A 24,564-nucleotide genomic window follows, 5' to 3' on the forward strand; every position below is an offset into this window, starting at 1 on the left:
CATTCAGCTAATATCTCCTCATGATCCAATAGCTATGCGACCCCTGAGGGTGTTGTAAAAAAACTCTGGTCTTCTCAGCAGCACGTAGGCTGATAACTATGAAAACTATGTAAACTACACTACCGTAATTTCCCGCATATAGGCCGCATCGTGGACAAACCGCAAGCCTTTAATTTATGTATTAAAAAAACAATTGTGTGCATGAGAACGGTGAGAGCACATCAAACGCACGTAGCAGCTAGGACCCGTCTTTCTTTACTGTCTCCGAGTGTGTGTCGCTGTTAAACACCTGACAATGAGCTAGTTTACCATGATAAGACCGCCATATGAATCTGGAAAAAATGAATAAAGACAGGATTTGGTCTCCTATATTTCCTATGCAGGATAACTCATGTGTGTTTCCATTGAAAACAAGAACATTCAAAGTGATCCTAAACTTTAAACCTACTCTACGTTCTGTTGGGCAAAAGCATCAACCAAGAAATTTAAACAAATAATACAAACTGAACTTCCACCATCATGCATAGCGCACATTTAAACAGATAAAAGAGCAAAGAGGAGCCAGCTCAATAAAAGCATCTTCCCTCATGGTATAATCTATCTATCTATAATCTATGGTATAATTCACCCCTGTGAGATGCGTGCCAGCTCACCAGCATAACCTGCAATGTCCACAAAACCAAGGAAATGGTTCCAACCCAATGTAGAAGAGTATATCACCCTTGTAGTTATGCGGCCCAGAACATTTGACTCGGACTGTAAGAAAAATAATAGCTTGTAGCCTGTAGAGGCCTAGACCTAATCACTAGTATCAAAATAATGACCTGACAGGCGGTGAGTGATATGGCTGTGATCTAGCCCCCTAGTTCTAGCCAAAGCAGGTAGCCTCGGTCTAACATCTGCCGACAACAACCTGTATATCAAAGCAGCATCTTCCTCATGGTATAATCTGAAACCCCTGTCAAATGTGCTAGAGGGACTCACTTCACAACCAATAAGCTTTTATATAAGACAGGCAATTAACTTCCCTTCCCTCTCTGAAGCAGTCCGAGGGCGAAACCGAAATAAACTTTCAGATTTTCTAGTATTTTCAATTACAGTATCTTCATTTTACAATTGTATCTCTATGCTTGTAAAATTTATATTAATGACCATTAATACTTACAAGACACTGCTTGAAAAGTAGATTAGGATCTTCACGTAGGAACACAGGAAGTCCTTTCATGGCTGCTTCCTTGCCGTGTCTGACGATGTTGGTGGTCTCAAAGAAAACAAGAAAAAACAGAAAGATAGCTCTAATAATAGCAAGACTAATTGTAATTCAACAGATTGAATTTCATCTGGGCAAAAGTATTGTTTGGTACTGTACTGTGCACACACCTCAACATCAAGCTTTCTCAGTATCTCCTTCAGATCCTTGCCAAACTCTGTTTTTCGGGCGCGGTACAAACTCAGCAGTAGGTGCGCATATTTTTCTACAGCAGCTCTGAATGTTCCGAGTAGTTCTTTGTTTGTAATACTGAAAAAACTCCTCACAAATCTGTAAAATGCAGGAAAAAACAAATATGTACAGAGGAATAGTAAGTAGAATTTGTAACCTGTCAAAAATTGTCTATAGCCATTATAATTTTTAAAAGCATTTACAGCCTCTCCAGGTTGTAGTGGGTGCCTGCTTGCGTGAATGAACGTGCGTGCACGTGTGTTCGTGCGTGTGTGTCATCGCTTATTCGCTTCAAATACTTTCTTTTCTTTTGAAAACTTGGGAATTAATACGGCGCGGTAAATAAAGTATTTAAAGCGAATAAGGGACGCTGTTTTTGTTGTTTATTTGGTTTTGAACGAATAGTTTTGGACGCATGCATCGGCTTTGAGTTTGTTACTTTGAAATCACACACACACACACACACACACACACACACACACACACACACACACACACACACACACACACACACACACACACACACACACGATGCCGCAGCGCGTTGACGAGTCCGTTCTGAGGCGTCCATAGGCTTTATGGTTTGTGTGTGAAAACCGTGACACTCCTTTACCAGTTGGCCTGAAATACTCGACTTGATTCTCAGTTCTTGAGGACTCACCTGCCTCAGCCATTTTTCATATCAAAGCAGTGAAGGCGGGGGGAGGGGGAAGAAAGAGGATAGCATATTAACCAGCAGGGCGCGCACAGCGCACAGACTTGTGCGGAGGTGAATTTACAGTGAGCCGTTTGACGGGAGAACAAAAATAAATAGGCGGTCGACTGACCGCGGCACTAGTCTCAATGTGCTACGACCAACAACTCTGGTGGTCTGATCACGTGCTAAGTGCATGATGCCTGTAGTGCTAAGGCGAACTCACCGACGAGAAACTGTCAATTTCCAATGGATAGTGTAGCCCAGGGGTCCAAACTTTTCACCTACCATAATCTAAGATCCGAATCATCAAGCTGGGGCTAATATTCAGATCTTAGCTCCGCCGCCGGGGGGCTCCGCGGTCGGGGTTCCGCCGCCGGCAATAGGCCCGGTCAGGAATCTAGCTAAGATCTGCTAAGAGCTGAATGGCCTGGTGGTTGGGGACCGCTGGTGTAGCCTATCTATGGGCAATTAAAATGCATGAAAAGGCCATGCTGTATGGATAACGCGAACACATTGGGTACCTACATCTAATAGAAAAGTATTAATCGAACCGCAGGCCTTGACTAGGCTAGTCTACATTAAAAAGACGTGTGCAACTAGCCTAGCTAAACACCGAAGTGTGTTCTCATTTAGGAATGAGGAGTTGACGTCACGGCACAGTAAGCCGTGTAAGCCCCCCCCCCCCTTTCCGCCATGTTGGTAGGTACGCCCCTCCGAGTGCAGCTGAGCTTTGCGTTATTGTTGACACGGTAGCTGCTAGCAGAGGAGGTTGTTGAAATTGCTGTTTTAACAATGCCTGGAAGCAACTGCTGCGTTAAAAACTGCTCCAATGCCTCACACGATCGCCGAGGAAACCGTAAGAACAGTGGGCTACAGTTTTTTAGGTTCCCTAAATGGAGAACGCACTTAGGAGAGCAAGTATCCGACATCACGAGGAGACGTCGGATTTCTTGGGTGGCTGCAATCAGAAGAAAGGACCTTACTTTCGGTAACATTCCCCAGTCGATAAGAGTGTGTTCTCTGCATTTTCACTCAGGTACGTTCTCTAAACATGTCTTTAAATTTGTTTATGTTGTCGTCTCTTAAAGCCACGAAGTGTACCTTATGTTGGTGCGAACCCTGAAGTGCATCTGAAGTTGTTTTCTAGCAGCTAGCTAGCTACCTAACAAACTGTTGCTTCTTAGAAAATGCTCGATGGCCCAACCATTAATGTTGTTTTAAACAAAACTAGTTGAGATTCAGTTCATGACATTAGTGTTTCCCATGATTGTTTTGAGCTTAACTAACACATTTTCTGTAAAAGCTTAAAGCATTGATTACATTGCATTAAAGCATTGATTGAAGCATTGATTGTACATTGTACATTGCATTAAAGCATTGATTGTAATTAAAGCATTGATTACATTGAGTTTTCATAATCTAATTATTCTGTTCTAGGTAAACCATCATATGAGATGGTGGAGAACCACCCTGACTGGACACCATCTTTGCGGTTAGGCCACAGTGATGTCAAGCCAACAGATGGAGCGAGATATCAGCGGCATGTAATGCGCAGCAGGACCCAGCGCCAGGAGCAAGTGCCACCGCTGGCAGAGCATCAGGAGCAGCAGCCTCCATCCCCGACAGAGGAGCAGCGGCCTCCATCCCCGACAGAGGAGCAGCGGCCTCCATCCCCGACAGAGGAGCAGCGGCCCCCATCCCCGACAGAGGAGCAGCGGCCTCCATCCCCAGCACAGGAGCAGCGGCCTCCATCCCCGACAGAGGAGCAGCGGCCTCCATCCCCGACAGAGGAGCAGCGGCCTCCATCCCCGACAGAGGAGCAGCGGCCTCCATCCCCGACAGAGGAGCAGCAGCCTCCATCCCCGACAGAGGAGCAGCGGCCTCCATCCCCGACAGAGGAGCAGCGGCCTCCATCCCCAGCACAGGAGCAGCGGCCGCCATCCCCGACAGAGGAGCAGCGGCCGCCATCCCCAGCACAGGAGCAGCGGCCACCATCCCCAGCACAGGACCTGGAATGTGGACTGCACATCTAGAGGAGATGTAATCAACAGTCTTTTGGAGGAAAACAGAAAGCTGAAGGAGGAGCTTGATGAGTACCGGATGAATGAGAACTTTCTGAGTGGTGATGATAACATAGTGAAGTATTACACAGGACTTGCAAGCTATGTAATGTTTCAGACACTTCTATGCAGTCTCACCCCATATCTGCCTCAAGGTAGGATGAAGAAACTCTCACCCTTCCAGCTTGTCCTGTTGACTCTAATGCGCCTCAGACTAGACCTGCCAGTAAAGCACATCAGCCATCTGTTTCGGGTACACAGGACAACAGTCAGTGATGCCTTTCACCATACCCTTGGAGTGATGTATGCACGGCTGTGTCCATTAGTGCACTGGCCAAGCAGAGACTGTTTATTGACGAGTATGCCACACCAGTTTGTGGAATCGTTCGGGAAAAATGTAGTAGATTGTTTCCAGGTGTTTATTGAAAAACCCTCAAATGTACTGGCAAGGGCACAGACTTTCTCTCAGTATAAACATGCATACACCATGAAGTACCTAATTACACCCTTACACCTAAAGGGTGTAATTTCTTTCATATCCCAAGGGTGGGGTGGGCGCACTAGTGACAAATGTATAACAGAGCAAAGTGGTTTCCTCAACAAACTGTTGCCAGGTGACATTGTGCTGGCAGATAGGGGCTTTAATATCAGGGAAAGTGTGGGTATGATGTGTGCTGAAGTTAAGGTACCTACGTTCACAAGGGGTCGTGCACAGCTGGATGCGAAAGATGTGGAGGAGACTAGGGCCATAGCACATCTCAGGATTCATGTTGAGAGGGTGATTGGTGTTGTGCGCAACAAATTTAAATTCTTACACTCCACTGTACCTGTGAACATGCTCATCAAATGTGAGGGTGAAAACCTAATGCCGTTGGATAAGATTGTCACTGTTTGCTGTGCCTTAACAAATATGTGTAAAAGTGTTGTTTGAGTGCCTCCTTACTGTTTCGTGTTGAAATAAATTCTTGAAACAACATGATATGGCGTAACATTATTTATTGAGAACTGTTAGCCTTTTTGGGAGCTTGGTTCCCTCTGGCTCCCACGTAATTCGATTTATACATTTCAGAGCTGCCAACTTGCACGGTGCACCGTGTGAGACACGTTTGCCTGCTTACACACGCCACACATCCAATTTCTCACGGCCAAAAAAAACAAAAAACACGCGTCCCCCCGTCCCCCCGCCAATCGTCGGTCCGTCCGTCCCCCCCGTCAACAATCACGATCGCCCCCCCCCCCCCCCACAGTCAACATTTAAGCCCAGTTCAGACCAAAGATTCGCGACGCAACTGCTTGCAACTCGCAACTCCTTGCGACTCCTTGCGGCGAGACGGGCTGAGACGTTCTAAAAACGGGGCAGTTCACACTGCTGCACCGGGCGGCGACGGCAGGTAGTCTCCCTAGCAACTGTGAACGCTCTGGCACAGCTGAGAGCCGCATCAGCATCACTTCCATCCTGCTAAAAAGTAACCTAATTTAGGTTTGCGATTCGTTTTATTTTGGTTGAGAGTAGGCTAGAGTTGCTGTGTTTCGCCATTCTCCACTACTTCTGCATTGTAGTAATTCGCTGGAGCTTAGTTTGTTTAGATCCCGCTAGTTGGATACATTGCATTCTTTCGTAGTGGCGACTTCTCGACTGCAAGGGAAGCTCGGCTTCCCCTAAAATTCCCCGAAAATTAAATGGTCAGATATATACTGTTGTGTTAACATTTCATTGATTATAAATGCGTTAGAACACGTCCATCTCGAAGACGAGTTCGTTCAGAATCAGCTGCTTATCGCAGGTCGACTGACTCGATTTCCTTCTCATACACTTACGTGTTTAATTTGCGTGTGTTTAGACAGATGGGCGTGCACACACACGCGCACCAAGCATCACCCGCATTCATTCATTATTTTAAACACTCACTCGCGGTAAAACTATGTTTTCTCACGATCAAATACTCATCAATCCTAAAAGTAATGGGCTTGTACACGATGTCTTTGTCAAGAACATATGTGTTTGCTGTACGGTGTTTGCAGATGCATTGATTTAAAAGTAGGCCTACAATTTACCGCTGTATCAGCTGTTCTTTCCCAAATCATTTAACCAATCATTTACCCTAAAACTAGATTTTGTTTTGGAAGCCTGGAATATACTTTCTCGAATGTATTATTGTTATTATTATTATTATTTTAACGCATGGCATAGCTTACTATACTTCATTCATGTTCATTCATGCAGCCCTATGGAAAAAAAATGTTTCCACAATCCACACGCTATTTCTATGCAGTTTCACACGTATGCATAATCTTTGACATCATAATATTTAACATGCAAGTGTAGTGGTGCCTGGTTGCTGCGGGGGAAAATCAGCTTTGCGCCGGGTGCAAACTAGCAACGACACATGCGTCGGTGTAGAAAGTAAATTGCGCCGGGCGCAAGATAGGGCCCTTCTTCTGTTTGGCGCACATGGCTAATTTGCATACGCGCACAGGACTGTCGGAATGGGAACACGTCGGACTGGCAGCATGTAACCATAACAACGGCTAACGTGTAACGGTAACGGTGGTCCCGTTAAAATAATGTAAATGAATCAGCTCAAGCCTAACGTTATCTACAATCGTTGTTCTGGAACCAAAGATAAGGATCTACAACTTGTAGGCCTATTTAATAAGCCTAAATTGTTATGTGCTGTGTCCTGATTGGCTGAAGAGAAATAGCCACATCGTTGCGTTCTAAAACTGGACCTGGCGATTTGACATGTTCAATCTTTGGCGACTCCTTGCAACGCCTTGCGACGCCTTGCGACGACCAGTTCACACTGCTGCAACTTTTCCCCTGCGACGTTCTAAAACCGTCTCGTTGCAAGTCGTTGCGTCGCGAATCTTTGGTCTGAACTGGGCTTAAGATGTCAACAAGATTCTACAAGACATTTTCACCTGGCTATGCCCAATGTTTAGATCTGTTGGTATTTATGTAAATCAGCACATATGTAATTCAATTAAGCACCGTATGCCACCTTATGTTAACAAGCAAAAAACAAAAAACATGTAATACATTTTTTGTTTGTCTTGATGTAAGTAATCAACTCAGTAATTTTCATGATATCTAAATGATACATTTTTTACCCTATTCACGTGAGAAAAAGGATGAATAGGCGTAAGAATTGGCTATATTTGGGTCTTTTTCGAAACTTTCCCCTAATGGGATTCTTCTGGGCTTTGTTTTCCTTACTCAGGACATATTGAGGATACAAAATCAGTTGAGTTTCCTTCTGTTGCAGTTTGTTCGAAGTTGATCCCCATTTTGGCTTAAAATGACTGGACTACTAGTCTTCCCAGTCTCCCCAATCTCCCCAGTCCAGTGTTTTGGTGTTTAAATGTTGCTAGGGTTAGGGTGAGGGTGCATCAGTCCTAGATGGTGTGATATTATGAACCCTAGCCCTCTAATCCTAACCCCCATTTTGTAGAAGCAAAGTGTGGATGTGTCACACTAGTATGACTACAACTTCAACACAATGATGTGTTCACTGTGTGTCTTTTACACAATACAGTGTGGGATCATCAAGAATATTGACTACTTCAAAACATAGGTTAAGGTTACTTACTATACTAACTTACTTATTATAGACATGGAATATAAGGGTCAGTTACTTTACTTACTATAGACATGGAAGGTAAGGGTAAGTTACTTTACTATACTTACTATAGACATGGAAGGTAAGGGTAAGTTACTTACTATACTTATTATACATGAGTGTTTTCATCATGAGAGTCATATGTTCATCATGAGAGTCATGTGTTCATAATAAGGAGATTCATGTCTTCATCATGAGAGACATGTCATATCAAATAGATAATCATCTTACAAAAATATCTTAATTAACAGAAGTAGTCAGGGAATTGATCTATTGTGTCTTGCGGGCTGCCATTTGGCACAAACTACAATGTCTTTCAAATTAAATGATTCTAAAGGCCGATATAATTCTGTAGTCATTCATCTGCGAGTGCAGTTACTTTGAGAATACAAACCAGTTGAAGGGTAAGTGTCCCCTTAATGTCCCCTTCACCATAGAGCTTTGAATGGAGCTGTAACCCTCAAAGTGTAAATTTGCTTCAAATTAATTGAGATTTGACCAAGCTCTCGAAAGGTTCACATGAACACTGGTGTTGTGGCGGAGAGCATATCCATCTGTCTGAAGAAAAGTTTTACATTCAAGCGTGTGGTCGGATGATGGTTGTTGTATGTAGTCGTGTCCAAAAAGAATCAATTGAGTTAGGCAATGTTGTATGGAGTATTTAAGTTTGATTGAGGCACTATGATTCGTTAGTGTATCCACGAATTTCAGAGTACCCAGATGTGGTCTAAATATGTCTATAGATGGAGGGTTCCTCAGGGTAGGGTTAGCCCTAACCCTATAGGATGAGACTAATCCAGGTCGTTTGGTGGTGTGTTGGACTGGTGGTGTGTTGGACTTGGTTTGTGATTAAGCGCTCCTAGGTCAGTTAAAAGATTCATAAATGTATTAAACTTTCACCAAGTGTGAAGGGATGACCTCGTTACTTTCTCTGAAGATCGTAGAGACTTGGACCAATTTCCTGCTAAAGCTGCAGCACATAACTCAGCTTTAACAGGATCCTACACCTGGAGAACTTCTAAAGCGTTGGTGTGATAAAGTATGGGTTAGGGTAAAGGGATAAAAAGTCCATCGGACACCACTGTCCAATTCTGTATAGCACAGAAGGGTCGCCTGGCGCCCTCTGGTGGCGCCAGCTGATAAGCACAAACAAATAATATTAGCAATAATAACATAGTTTTGAGGGGAAAAGGATTTCGATTTTTCCTTTTTCTTGTTTTTATTATTTTTGTCATTTTTTGTTGCAGGGATAGAGCAGGAAGAAAAGGTTAAGGCTAAGTTTAGAAACTTTGATTCTCTTTCTTGGGGTGATATTAGCTCGGGAGGTAGCGCGGGTTGACTAGCAGTAAGAAGGTTGCCAATTCGATCCCCGCTCAGATCCTAGTTATGTCGAGGTGTCCTTGAGCAAGGCACCTGGTTAGGTGACTTGCTCAGGGACACTTCGACGCTCCCGACGCACGTGATGTCGCCCTGTTTGGCAGGCACCGCTGTTTGCGAGTTTATTATAATAATCCACAACGCCCATCAGCCAGTAGAAGAAGGCATCGGTCCTGTTATATTCTGGAGTTAGATAATCGATCATCGATAAATCATGCTAATCTGTTTCTCGTCATATGACGCAGGGCTACCAACTTTTTTTTTGACGGGGGTGAAAGGAACGAACGCGTCTCGGCTTTTTTTTTGCCGTGAGAAATTGGATGTGTGGCGTGTGAGCGTGTGTAAACAGGCAAAAGTGAAACCGTGAGAGCTGGCAGCTCTATGATGTTTGGCTTTATAACATCAGGGTGATGTTGGGCGTATTAACGTCGACGTTTGCCCTCATTCTCAGTTATTATTGTTTGGTTTGTTGTTTTTGGTGATCTGATTCTGTTTATTAACAATCTCCAGAGAATTAAAATAACTATTATACACCAACGCACGCTTGGAAGTCAATTTGTGTGCTAAATAAATCTTTATATCTATATTAATTAGTTAATATTTATTAATTATTAATGTATATAATGTGACATTTACAGGAACTTTTTATTTTACTTTTACATTTAGCAAATGTCATTCAAAAGACTGATCTATATGTTCATGCTAGTAGGAGGAGTTTAAATTATGTAAAACTATTTTCTTTCATTGAACGTTGAACGAATGAATAATCAGGACAGCATGTGACCCTTCTAACTCTAACCCTAACCCTAACAATAACAAACTACTGTATACTCACTTTCAGCGGCATCTGGTCTCCAGTCTGTCCTTCTTCAGTCAGTAAGTCAGTCAGGATACTTTCTGGGCCAGCCAATGACTCCCACTGAATCACTGGTCTAGACCCGGTCCCTCCTGGTAACGGTTCTCGGCTCCTCGGTTTGTTAAGGGCCCTGACCATTAAACTCTATGGAACCTGGTTCAATTCCCTGGTTCATGGCGGTATGGCTGTGAGCAATTATTGCAGGGGCCAAACAGGGTTTTGTACAAGAGCAAAACAAAACCACAATGATTACAAAACCAATGATTGAAAAAGTAAAAGGTAACAGCACTTGACCGGCCGGTATTCCCAGGTGGTCTCCGATCCAAGTACTAACCAGAGCCGGCCCTGTTTAGCTTCCTAGATCAGACAAGATTAGGCATGTTCATGGCGGTATGGCCGTTAGCAATTATCGCAGGGGCCAAATGGGGTTTAATCAACTGAGCTAACCGGCCTTTGCACAAAACAGCTTCTGTTACTTACTTATGTTCAAATTTCCATTACTGTAACGCTTGCTTTGGTACTTCTTTGGTAATTGGTTACGAGTTACACTAATTAGTGGACTGATGTTGCCTGTGATGCTCTCTGCAGCCCAATATGATGATATCCTATGTGAATAATTATACAAAATAGAGTGTACGCAGTGGCGATTTCAGAGTCTGTTGGGGCCCTAGGCAAAATTTCCTAGGGGGCCCCTCCAACCAAGGTTCATCAGTATTATGTTATATTAACATTGACCAAAACAGTATAAGGTCAGTGTTCATCCATGCATAAAGCATTTATTTTGCAAATGCTGTTTTACATGCCATTTACATGCTATGTACTCACATCAAAAGACATTGAATATTGCACTCCACTGAAAGAGTCAGTGTTCACATTAATTGGATAGCACTATGTTAACACAAATGTAGAACATTTAAACTAACAAAGATAGATATAAACATAGTCTAAATTGCACACCTAACAGGTGTGAAGTGACTTGGTATTAATTATCTCAAATTAGTTATGGCAATCAAGTACTTGTGAATAGTTTTCCTAAGTAATTAAACCCACATTACAATTCCAGTGCTCATCAAACCCCTTCAAAGGTGCTACATATGATATTCTGAACATTAATATAACAGCAAATACTGGCCTTTGCTAGGCCTAGAGCTCAGGGGTGCCTACACTTTTTCGGCCTGCAAGCTACTTTCAAAATGATTAGGTCAAAATGATCTACCTAGATTAAAAAAAAATGCTAAACATACATTTATTTATATATATTGAGTACCAGTGATGGCACTAACGCGCTACTTAGTAACGCGTTACTCTAATCTGACCAAACAAGTAATCAGATTAAAGTTATTTATCCAAGTCACTGTGCGTTACTATTTTTGTCATTTTCCTTATTAAAAATATATATTTGCTTTCTTCTTGCGTCTCGGGGTGACGTACGCGACAAATCACGTTTCCGCCTGAGGACGTCAAGTCACGTGTAGTAGGCTATACCGCGACACAAACATAATCAACAATGGAGGGAGGAGAGAGACGCACGTTTTCCAGCTGGAAATACAGGCACTATTTTGAGTTTGTGTCAGCTAAAGTGTAATTTAATCCGGCCCGCCAGATAATATCTAATGTTTATCAGAACTTGCCTGGTGGTATATCGCATTCCAGCATTAACGCGTCTCGGCGCGTCTCGGCACAGTAACCCTGGCGCGTCAACTCCAGCAGCCCGTAATCCCGTACAACCCCCCCGTCAACAATTCCGCCCGCGGACCCTGTTATAATGTAATGTCCCCAATTAATGTAATGCAATTGTCCAACCGGTTTATCGCATTCCAGCGTTAATGCGTTGACGCGCGTCTCGGCGCGGTACTGGCGCATCTGTCGCGTCAACTCTGCCCCCCTCCGCCCCCCTATATATATATATATATATATATATATATATATATATATATATATATATATATATATATATATATATATATATATATATATATATATATATATAAATAGTCATTTATTTATCTTTTTTTCTTGGGGGCCCCCCTTGCGGCTCGGGGGCCCCAAGCAGTTGCCTGCCTTGCCTGTTCACAAGCTGCGCCTCTGAGTGTACGTTCTACAATGTTTAATACATCAACTACTAAGTTATTTTCAGCTGTGAGAAATACTCACACTCAATGCTCACAATATTAATGTTACTGCAAGGTTGCAAAATCTGTTAATTAGACTGCTCAAAAATGCTAAAGAAAAGGACACATTATTGTGGATTATTATTAATATAATTATAGTAGTGGCCATAGAAATAAGTTAATGTCAGACAGATTATTCATCAAAGTGAGTGTTTCTTTATGTGTTGTATGAGATAGATTTTTGCTTTGCTACGCCATTGCAAATGTTGTTTGTAATGATCTCTGCTCATATCTTTCTCTATGCCACATAGTTGGACAAGGTGATACACATATATGAAAAGCACAGCGTAAATGACTGTTGTACTTGTAGAGCTCCCACCACCCATTTCACCCGTTTCATTTGATACGGGCCTTGCAACAACCTCAAAGGTCCTCAAAGCTGAATGCCTTTTACCATTGCCATATAGAGTCTTATTCAAACTATAGAGAAAATGGGGGAAACATTTATTACAATAAAAGCACAATTCATTAAAAAAATGTACAAAATAAAACAAAAACAAGAAAAACAAAAAATGTAGGTTATTTACAAGCAGTGGTGTGCTTATTTGCTTTTGCAGGTGAAGAGCCGGCAAAGCCAAGACCACCTCCTCTTTTTCTTCTTCACCTCCACAGTCTCCTGTTGAGAAATAATAAACAAGGACCATTAACGATCAATCTGCAGCAAAAATATCTAACATATTTATGTACTATATAGCTTTGCTTTTTTGGCTATGAGGGTGATGGATGGATATCATCCATTTAGTTCCCTTCAGTAAAGTGGTATGGTTCTAAGTTACAACATTTTTGGCAACATATTATATCCCATGCCTAAAATCTTTGCTTTGTGTATCATGCACTGTTAGACTGAAAGGACTCAGCCAGTAGGCAGCACTCTAGGTTATACTTGGGAATGACAGAAACCTTTCTTACTGTAAAGGACACCACGCCGTGGGCTGTGTGATTGGCTGTTACACTAGTCTCTAAGATGACTGACCTTAGGGGAGGTGAGCGACGTTGTGTCTTCCCTGTGGAGACACTCCTCTGCTCCCTTGAAGGCATCAGGGGGGCCCTGGGGGTCCTGTTCATTTGAGGGCAACAGGGGGTTCTGGGGGTCCAGTTCATTAGAGGCCAGCAGGGGGTTCTGGGGGTCCAGTTCATTAGAGGCCAGCAGGGGGTTCTGGGGGTCCTGTTCAATAATAAAAAAGAAGAAACATTAAAGTCCCCGCCCACCCTAATCAGACCGGTCGTCAATCGGGCTGTTACACCAAGTACTAAGATGACTGACCTTAAGGGGGGCCAACAACTGTTCCCCGTGAAGACACTCCTCGGCTTCATTGGGGCAGTCAGGAAGGCTCACAGAGGTCTTCAGGTGATCAAGGACCTCTGTGGCGATCAGGGAGCAGGCCAGCAGAGTGTTCTGGGGGTCCTTCAAGAGCCCGTCCCTGGACAGGCACACACCGGGCAAGGCCTCTTTGAGCCTCTCCTGAAGGACCCGGCTAAGCTGCAGGCCCAGTTTTTCCTGTTGAATGACATGACCTTTAATTCTTCTATATGAATCTTAAAATTACATTTCTACACAAATATTCTATGTATTTGACTAAATCCTCCTTTCTACAAAATTGAATTCCTTGTTTGGTTTTATAACTAAACCTCAAGCATACCTCCTGCATGGGGTCCTTCAGGCGCTCCAGGGTCTGCCGAAACCCATGGTTGGCCTGGAACATGGTGGCCTCCCTCTGCAGCAGGAGGTGGACTTCCTGGACAACCAGGTTCTGGAAGGCCGTGTACCGGAGGATGTGTGAGGGGGAGGACACTTCATCCCGGCCTCTGAAGAGCTGGGCCACAATGAGTCCAACTGTGGACCGCTGGAGCACAACCGGGTCCTGTTTTACAGAGGAAGACACCTGGACTGCTTAGATTGTCTAAAACAAAATCAGTACTTCAATATTCCTTAGATATCATTTTCTCGTGTTCTCAAGCTGCTAATATGCATGTATGTGGTGCTAGACTCGCATTCTTTGTTTGTTGTGTCGTGATAAACCTACGGTTGTGGGGACGGAGTTAGACCCTGCCTTCTCTGGCTGAGCTGCTGGAGGAAGGAGATCCCCAGTGACAGGTCCACAGCTAGTGTTCTCCCCTCCTCTGAGGTCCGGCTCTGGGGTGCTGATTGGTGGTAGAGCCCTGCAGAAGAGTTTGCCGTGTTGGACCCACGTGCCAAACCTGCCGTAGAGTTGCTCCCTGAGCTGCTCAGGGAGTCTCTGACTGAGGAGCTTTTCCTCCATCTCCTGCTCCTGCTCCATCACCCTGGGAGCTGAGAGGAGAACAACAAGAGAGGAGTCAAAAACATCAACGTATGAATACAATTCAACACATTGTTAAGCGCTCCTCAAATCGCGCAGAAAAGTGTGTTTGACCATTGAATTCCATTGTGGTAAGTATTGAGATATATTCTACAATTTCTAAAGTTGTTTAATAAAACTGGCATAACAAAAATTGCCTTTCAACTTCTTGAATTTTTTTGAATGAGAATTTATTAATAATTAGAACACTTTGTTTGAAGCTGTTACCTTGGGTGGGGATGGAGGTTTCCTCAGGGCTGTCCGAATGGTACCGAGCCAGCAGGGCCTCGACAACCTCCCACAGGATGGAGACGAGCATATTGGGGCCCTTCAACAGAGAGAAGAGAGAAGATATCTTCAGCCACTGCTCCTCCACCATACATTCACACAGGAGCGCTTTGGATTTGGTGATCATGTCTCCTCTTTTTTTTTTCTCCATTCAAGATTGCCTTGATTATTTGATCTTCTTCTTGAACTTTCTAACCTCATGGAATACTTTGCAGTGAATTATCAAGGTCTATTCTATTGACTGGTCCATGGTTGTCAACAGTAACCAATCCTACCTGGAGAGAGGTCCCGAAGGACTTGATCAGGCTGCAATGCACCAGTAAGGCAAGCCTCCTGATGTCCCAGCCCGGAGCAGGAAGGCTGGTGTCCACAGTGATGCCGGGCATCTTCCTCAGCGTGGCCAGGATGAAACAACTCATCTGGGGGAGAAAGGGAAAGAGAGGAGATGGAGGGGAGTGGAGGGATTAAGTATGGAAATGAAAGAAGGGACAGTAACAAACAAGAGTGAGAGAAGAAGAAAGTTAGCAAACAAGTTTGGGGCAGGAGGTATGATAACTTGTACATGTAAAATGACTAATGGTAAATAGATACATAGATATATCTACAATTATCAGAAGGGACCACTGAAACATCTAATCTAACAGTGGAATGAGTAATATTGTCATAGTTGCAGTAGTTGTAGTAGTAGTAATAGTTGTAGTAATATCAGTAGTAGTTGTAGTAATAATAACAATAATAATACATTCAATTCATATAGCGCTTTTCTAGTTATAGAAGTTTTAGTAGTAGTAGTAGTAGTAGCACTACTACCTTGAGAGTGGTGGTCAGGAGCTGGTCCAGCGGTCTGTAGCCCTGCCCTTTCAGGGGGTGGAGCCTCAGTATCAGCTTGACCATGAGGTCGTCCACCAGGTCGCTGCTGACGGTCAGCATAGAGCCGGGAGGCAGGCTCTTCAGTGTACACTCCATCCTCTGGATGGATGCAACATGGAAATGGATATTTAGACCACATGGGCTTTCCTTTCACTAGTATGCTAAAAAATCCTTACTCAACTTGTAAATGTATTCCATCTTTTTTATCCTAATTTTTTTTATTCATGTTTATCATATTATTTCTAAGCAGTATCAGTAACAGTGTTAAACTATCGCTTCATTAGCAAACTTCCAAACAGATGCAATATAATTGATTCCAAAGATGAATCACTACTATGTCCTGCAAAGCCCTGTCACTGACCAGCAGGTCCCTCTGGCTAGGTTCTAGCTGATCCGGGACCATCCCAGCTACGCTCTGAGCCACCAGGTAGACGACGTAATGCTGGAAGACGTGTGGCGCGGTGAGCAGAGCCTTCTCCAGACCGTTCCAGGGGATCAACTTTTTCTCCAGGCGGGCCATGATGAATTTAGCCAGCTGGAATAAGGACCCAGAAGACACAAGCATGCTGCCACTTAGCATTCATACTGGACTTATTTGTCACTTTGATGTTGGTTCATTTACCAATCGCTTCTATGGGTTGAATTTGTGTTTAGCACAGTAGGGGAGGCAAATGACAACATTAAAGGGTAAACTTAATTCAAGAGAATATTACAATATGGAAATTAAGAGTGTTGCTTATGTAGCTACACTGCAAGATGTGTTATTTAACTATGTGCATTCAGAATACAAATCAATGTTTTCAAATCAGCCGTTCTTTTAAAACACTTATAAACCAATTTGAAAGATATTATGCAACAATAGAGACCTGGTAAGGAGCTGTTGGCTGCAGAAGACAGTTGGCCTGCTGCCTGTTCACCCTCACCCTGACCCAGGGGAAGGAGGACTGGAGGAGGCGGTGGGCCCCCTGGAAGATGGTGAACCACCACACAGGAGAGCGGGACCCAGGGCTGACCTGGAGAGACACCGGTAGACACCTGTTTAGACCGTCTGTGGTAGACACAAGTCGACCTGGGGTTTCAGGAGCTGTTGCAGAGCTCCTCCGCTGCTTTGATTTGAACATGAACCTTCCTGTGAACCACAGCTACCTGGCTTTTACTCAATACATCCGACTAGTCACAATACTGGATTTTCTGACTTCGATACAATGCACATTTGAATACAACAATTGAAAAAAAAAAATCGATATTCAAAACCATTTTTGGTACCACTGGAAAAACTTCAGGAAATAACATACCTAAAGTAAATACAGTATATCTCCACAAAAAAACGAAAGAGCTATAGAATGTCATCTTGGTGTCAAAATAAAGATTGTTGTGCAAGTATTCAATGTGGATACTACTTGATTAGAGGGAATAAAGCTGGAACACAGCATAAGTGGAAGATTACATTTCCACCTGAAATAATTAGCAATTGGCAGGGCCGGCGCTAGCCATTTGGGTGCCCTAAGCACAAATGCATTGTGGTGCCCCCCCGAAAATCATCAAACAAACATCAATTCAGTAGTTGTCAGTACGTTTCTCTTTATTTCCAAAATAACTTCTCAACATTAATGTTTTGCAAAATGTAATGTGTAGATAAAGAGAAATTAAAATCTTGATAAAAGACTACACTCATTTTGCATTAACAATAGCACCAAACATTAACATAAGTCCTGAACTAGTAGTTGATGGTTGTTGGTCAGGGCTGGGTGCTGTTGCAGAGTCTGCAGAGATTGGTGGTTGATGATGTGTGCTTGAACTGCTGGTAGATGGTTGATCATCTAAATCTTCCTCCTGGTCTTGAGGAACTCCTTGCACATATCTAAGCATTGACCCTGCATTCAGAAATACAAGAAAAAATACTCAGGGATTGTACACTGAAATACAGTTTTGCACCTTGATTCAAAAACAATATTACATATTAATTACAGGTTTATGTAAGCCAATGTGTAAATCACTGATGCATGACAACATTTAAAACTATTATGATTGATGGCTCACAATATTAAAAAATCTACATAATTTGAAAACTATGAATGTGAAGGGAGGGGATCTACATAACTAAGATTTCTTTGTTTTCTTTCAAATTGTAGTTTCACCTGCAGATGTTGCCCTGCAGATGCGAGGTTTCTCAGAATTCATGTTACCAGAAGCCATTCTCCATTCATCAACTCATTACTTTAAAGTATCATCTGTAGCATTACTTTTTCCACTACAGTACACAATTGCATACTCGTTGGTTCACAGTACACATGCATAACGTCATAACGTAGGCTACATAACAAATGCCAAATAAACGTCCTGAAATGCAGTAGACCTATATAAGTAAACTTGGCTAATACTTGGCTGACGACTTCTGATGGCTAAAATAATATAGGAGCTAACGTTAGTTTGTTGACGTTAACGGTAACGTTAACATTACCTGGCATGAGCATAGACATTCATACAAGGACTAAATTACAGAATTAGCCATTTTTATTTAAAACATTGTCTTACCTGCCATTGACGTGCGTGCATCATCTCGCTGTCTCTTCTTTTTTCTCTTATCCGCCCCCGACTCTTGACGCCTTTCCGAGGCCATGTCCAAACACAGGTGTCTGCCAAACTTGAGAATGATCTAATCGAACATACCACTGGGATGTGGGGGAGGGGGGCACCAAGGGGAGAGAGAGAGGGCCGCACAGGAGACGCATCTTTTTCTCGAGCAAATGTTACTTTTGTATTGCTATTAACACGTTTTACACATGTTCATTTTAAATATATCGCGTTATTATGATTGTTATTATGATGATGATTTTTTACGAGACAGATTTTTTTTTTGGTGCCCCCCCAGACACTTGGTGCCCTACGCGCAGTGCGTGTTCTGCGTGTGCGGAGCGCCGGTACTGTCAATTGGTCATTATCAGTTGGTAGACCTGTAGTACTATGAGACACAAACAAAGCAAATACTCCAGATGCCCAGCAGATGGCAATGAAGGACATGTATTCTGATTGAAGGTAATATACCTGTTTCCTCTGTTTCCTCCTAATTTACCTGTTACACAGACACTGGATATCGTTTATGGTGGTTTTATGCCATCAAATCAAACAAAAACATCAAAGGGAAGACGTCTTTTTTTGTTGTAAAAAGAAAAGGAGAACTTTGTTCTTAAGTTGTTATCTGCGAGTAAGTCACAGAGTGATATGGTTTGGACTGTTGGAATCAGTGGAGGCTCAGCTTTCATGTGTATAGTTTATGCAGGTCAAATGTTGTGAAAAAGATCGCTATTGCTGCGCGTGTGCACACAGTTATGAAACACAAAACATTGTTATTGCATATGGGTGTACAAGTCTTTTGACTTTCCTTGGTCATGTTGCCTCAAAGCCAAAGTACTTCTAAACAGCACTCCTGCCGTTTTCTTTCTCTACCAAAACCGGTCGCGGAGGCGCTGCACTCGATATGCTAGCTTTGGAGTGATGGCTAACTTTTAGCTAACACCGCCACACAGAGCATTGAGATATTATCGATATTTATTGAAAAATCTCTATTTTTGCCAACACTACTGTAGACAGACACTGTGGGACAGTAGTGGTGCCCGGGGGGGGACAACTTGGATACCTGAGTCAGCAGCTGGCAGATGACTGCTCTGAGGGAGGAGCCAGACACCACCACCCGCCAGGGCGGGGCCGAGGCAGGGGGGAAGTCGACAGCGGCCTTGACCTCAGAGGAGGACGTCCGGAGGAGGGAGGGTCCAGGGTCCGGTTGTTCTCCAAGATGACCTGAAGGCCAATCGAATTACAAAGATGAGTTTTTTCCAACATTCACTACACTCCAACATTACAGCCCTTGTTGAACTGGCTCTTTGAGGGAATGGTACAGCTGATTCGTTGAAGTAACTAACACATATTTACCTTCACAGGGTCTTGGAGAGGGTGGTGAGTCAACAATGCAATGCATGTTGGAAGAGCAACAGGCAAAAAAACGCACAGAGAGAGCAGTGATAAACACGACGTACTCGCACGGGGACCAGGTAAACTGATGAAGAACAGAGCCACGGAAACCAGTCAACATAGCATAATAATTCCATCACTGGGCATTGTGACATCAGCCTGATGGCAAAAACCATCGTTCTAATGGCAACAAGTGATGTTACTATAGGGACAATGATGCACACTACAAATGTGCATACTAAGCATCCTTTTTTCATTCTTGAATGGATGTAAAAAATGTTTAATAGTGTTTCCCCCAGCACTGTATGGTCCCCCTGTATGGTTCCCCCAGCACTGTAACAATAGGGCCCCGCCTTTTTTATTATTACTATGCATAAACAAAGTACAAAACTCGCGTAGGGAAAGAAAACGTACTTCCATCAGGTACAAAAAATATAGATAAATAATGCATTGGTAATACTGTTTACAACAATAGTCGTGCCAATAAAGCTTTTTGAATTGAAACGGTGGCATCTGGTGGTTGTATAGCAGCCATGCAGGATAGCATGCGCGAATGCTTCTTGTCAGCTGTGCCACAAATAAGAAGATCCATTTGTATTCAAATAAACTGTTGTTTATTTCATTAGTGCGGATTGGCATCTTTGAGCAAAATACCCCCACAATTTTCGCCACGGCTCTAAGTGCCGCACCTCCTTGCTCTGGGCAGCGACCATCTTGACTAAGACATTTCCTGGGGGAAAATGGTAAATACTTTACCATTTGAGTTTTTTTTCAGCTGTTAGAAATACTCATACTCAATGCTCACAATATTAATGTTACTGCAAGGTTGCAAAAGCTGTTAATTAGACGGCTCAAAAATGCTATAGAAAAGGTAACTTATTGACTTAGTGGCCATAGAAATAAGTTAATGTCAGACAAATTATTTGTCATAGTGAGTGTTTCTTTATCTGTGTTGTATGAGATCGTTTTTTGCCTTGCTACGCCGTTGCAAATGCTGTTTGTAATGCTCTCTGCTCATATCTTTTGAACACATTCAATTTTAGGTGTTTTTGCTGTCTGCTATGTCACTGCTTTATACTAATGTTGTTATTAAAGGTCATATCTTTGCAATTCATCGATTCATATTCTCTTTGATATTGCTGTTAGCTTCATCCTTGTAATTTGCTTATGTTTTTAGTAACAGTCCATTATGTGACATCTAGTTTTGGGTTGTTGCTAACAGGTAGTTTGTTTGTTTGTATAATTCACAGCGCCAATCTTATGGAGTCCATTTCTGCTCTGTGACGAGATGAGTTTGCACATTGGACTCTGGGATGTGGTTGTGGATATTGCAGTGCCCAGTGGGACAGTAGTACTGGCTGACAGTTCAGCCAGTACTCGTGGTCCCAGCGTTTTTCTTCCTTCAGACCTCGGTGTTGTAGATTATGACAGCCTGTAATGAATTATCCCCTGTCAAAATGTGTTGTATGGAGATAACATTTTAATATAGAAATCCCTAAAACCCTCATTAATCTTCCTAAAATTCCCATATCCCCAGTTCAAGTCGTTGTAGGCCTTGTTGTTTTTAATTTTCTGTATCTCAGTATAAGGTGTGTGTGTGTGTGTGTGTGTGTGTGTGTTGTATCTCTCTCGTTGCATAAACAGGCCACAAACTCCTAGGTGCCTTAAGAAAATCTTTTAATGCTTTGGCCTTATTAGCTCCCCTTATCTCTATGCCACATAGAGACATGGCGATACGCATGTATAAAAAGCACAGCGTAAATGACTGTTGTACTTGTAGAGTTCCCACCACCCCATTCCCACCATTTCACTAGTTTAATTTGAAACCTTGCAACCCCAGGTCCTCAAAGCTGAATGCCTTTTACCATTGCCATATAGAGTCGCATGCATACTATAGAGAAAATGGGTGAAACGTTTATTAAAGCACAATTCATTCCAAAAAATTTACAAAATAAATCGAAAATGTAAGTTATTTATAAGCAGTGGCGTGCTTATTTGCTTTTGAAGAGGTGAAGCGGTGAAGAGCCGGCGAAGCCAAGACCACCTCTTTTTCTTCTTCACCTCCACAGTCTCCTGTTAAGCAATAATAAATAAGGACCATTAACGATCAATCTGGAGCAAAAATATCCAACATATTTATGTACTATATACAATATAATATAGCTTTGTTTTTTGGCTATGATGGTGATGAATGAATATCATCCATTTGCTTCCCTTCAGTAAAAGGATTATAAATTGGTATGGTTCTAATTCACAACATGTTTTGCAACATATTATCACCCATGCCTAAAATATTTCCTTCTGTATCATGTACCGTTAAACTGAAAGCACTCTGCCAGTAGGCAGCACTCTGTAGGTTATAACTGTAGGTTATACTTGGGAAAGACAGACAACCTTTGTTACTGTACTGTTACTTGAGGCTGTTACACTAGTCACTAAGATGACTGACCTTAGGGGAGGTCACTTTCCCCTAACAGCTTTATTTCTTATCAAGGTTTTACAAACCTAAAGCCGCAAAAAAAAGTATGAATGTTAAAGACTAATTATTCATGGATCTTATTTATTCTTTTTTTTAAATTATTGTTTATTCAGGGCCAATAGAGTCTTCCTTTGGTCATTGTGAAATCAGCAGTTCTTGGAAATATTGTTACCCGTCATTGTGAAGCTGAACAAATGGATAGCAGTTATTCATACTGGTACAAGCAATCTCCTCGATATTCTCCCCAAACGGTTGCTTCGAAATTCAATAAGAAAGAAGCCCCACTTTAATTTAAAATCCACATTGGAAGAAGGTGCTCTGACTTTAATCTGATCATTCAAAACGTAGCTACAAGCAAACTATTTTTGTCAATAATACTCAAATCATTCCCCCTTTCTGTCCATCAAAGGTAAGATCAATCTTTATCAATGTTCATATTCAATATCATATCATCACTTTGTATTTACTTTGTAGATCAAAATGACCAGAGGCTTGTCTCCCAGACTGTGGTCCAACAGCCTGTGTCAGCATCAGTTCAGCTGGGAGACCCTGTGGCTCTCCAGTGCTCTGTTACCTCCCAAAGGACGGACCACAGTAACCAGTGCCAAGGGGAACCCAGTGTGTACTGGTTCAGATCTGGATCAGGACCATCCCACCCTGCGGTCGTTTACCTGAATGGAAACAGGAGGGGTGAATGTCAGAATAGTTCTGGTCCTCCGTCTGCTCCACAGAGCTGTGTCTACACTCTCCCCAAGAACAATGTAGACTCCTCTGATGCTGGGACTTACTACTGTGCCCTGGCAGCATGTGGGGAAGTTGTGTTTGGAAATGGAACTAAGCTGGATCTTACAGGTCAATATCTTTTACTTCCTACTTCCAGTTTATTTGGAAAATATTTGATTAAGAAGATAATATACATTGAAGTTAATCACATGTGAATATATTGAAAGAATATTTTAGATTTTATTCCATACATTTTATCTTGCATTAATTATTTTTAATGTAATGGTACAGAATATGATGGGTCCTACAGATTCATGACGACCCATTGTTGTCTGTTTCTAGATCACAACTTTCTAGTGATCTTGGTGCATCGGATTCTGTTGGCTTGCTTTCTGCTTGTGATTATAATCCTCATTCTAATCATACATTACAGGTTAGTGAGCATTGTAACACTACAGCACATTCACACATTCAACACCTCATATCAGGAGCATCCCACCCATGTTGATAGAAGGTTTTAGTGTGCGATGTCTTCTATTTATACTTGAGTATTTATTACATTTGGAACAAAATAACATTTGAACATTGCTTTACATTTCTTAGACATGCCCATAGCATCTAGTAAGACTTCAAGCCAAAACGGTGGTTAGATGAATACTAATACGTACCATGTCATGACTCATGTCAACTGTGAGTCCTTTGCAAACTCTGTTTTAGGACGAGGAAACTGATTCCTTGAACTATGCAGCATTGGAGTGGGAGGGAAGAAGAACAGTGAATGACCCAGAAGAGTCTGTAGTCTGCTGTGAGAGAAACCTGCCACTGAAATCCATCGAATATAATAATATAGTCAATGGATTATTATCATCAATATATAATAATAGTCGTAATATAGTTTGAATTCCTCAATATTGTGATGTGGATGTGAAGAATGTTTCCAGAGGTGTTAAAAGTACAAGCTTAAAATACGATGAGAGAAGCTAAGGTAAATAGTAAGATTAGGACAATGCTCTAATAGCACTGAACTATAGAGAGCGAGATGATAGGAAGCAACAATTAAGTGCAATTTTTAATTTGCTTGTATTAACTGCCAGTTAACACTGGTCGTTATAAAAGTCTTCTATAAAGGAGTTTCTGAAGCTGCACAGAGCACATTAATATTTATCCACCTGATTGTAGCTGGGGTTAATTTTGGTTCTAGCCATAATGTGTGTGCTTGCCAAAGGTTTTTGTGTCGCTGTAAAAATGTTCATGTGTTACATTTATTTTCAAAAGTTATTTGCTATTCTAAAAATGTTGTTAATAAAGGAATTGAATGAATTGATGAATACAATTTTCTATTTTATATCTGATGTGCTGCAGCAATGAATCTATCCACTGGTGTGTGTGCATTTCTGAGGAGTTGATGCAGACAAGAATTGGAACACCAATTGGAACAAATTCCAGGTACAAAAAAAGTGACTCCCTCATAAGTGTTTAACACAGAAACCGAAAATGTAGTTCTATTAATTAATAATTTTGATATGGGTATCAATATCATTTCAATAAAAATCCTCACATGAAAGTTACTATATGACAATCTATATTTAGATGAAATATTTTTATTATAATAAAAATATTTGATATACCTGAACATGAAATGATATACCAAATATATTTATTATAATAAAAATATTTGGTATATCATTTCATGTT

The 24,564-nt window shown here is 42.0% G+C and overlaps 2 protein-coding genes and 1 pseudogene across 3 annotated transcripts; 2 read left to right on the plus strand and 1 right to left on the minus strand.

Annotated features, from left to right (window-relative positions):
* Window positions 1-4,181: 4,181 nt before the first annotated feature.
* LOC311344834 (uncharacterized protein) lies at window positions 4,182-5,129 on the plus strand (the record flags this gene model as incomplete). Its single annotated transcript, XM_084469168.1, has 2 exons — window positions 4,182-4,475; window positions 4,572-5,129. The coding sequence occupies exons 1-2, from the start codon at window positions 4,239-4,241 to the stop codon at window positions 5,127-5,129; spliced, it is 795 nt and encodes a 264-aa protein (XP_084325294.1). The 5' UTR covers window positions 4,182-4,238.
* A 7,634-nt stretch (window positions 5,130-12,763) lies between these two features.
* LOC311344835 (uncharacterized protein) lies at window positions 12,764-22,325 on the minus strand (the record flags this gene model as incomplete). Its single annotated transcript, XM_084469169.1, has 12 exons — window positions 12,764-12,838; window positions 13,196-13,315; window positions 13,487-13,720; window positions 13,863-14,084; window positions 14,247-14,512; window positions 14,769-14,928; window positions 15,089-15,247; window positions 15,639-15,797; window positions 16,060-16,233; window positions 16,565-16,711; window positions 19,336-19,496; window positions 22,319-22,325. 12 exons carry the CDS (start codon window positions 22,323-22,325, stop codon window positions 12,764-12,766), a joined length of 1,884 nt encoding a protein of 627 aa, XP_084325295.1.
* Window positions 22,326-22,340: 15 nt separating this feature from the next.
* LOC311344836 lies at window positions 22,341-24,183 on the plus strand (annotated as a pseudogene). Its single transcript has 4 exons — window positions 22,341-22,555; window positions 22,621-22,998; window positions 23,212-23,302; window positions 23,587-24,183. The product of its transcript is annotated as an uncharacterized misc_RNA (transcript).
* The last annotated feature ends 381 nt before the right edge of the window (window positions 24,184-24,564 follow it).

The sequence above is a fragment of the Micromesistius poutassou genome, assembly GCF_964030765.1.
Source record: "Micromesistius poutassou genome assembly, chromosome: 6".
NCBI lineage: Eukaryota > Metazoa > Chordata > Actinopteri > Gadiformes > Gadidae > Micromesistius > Micromesistius poutassou.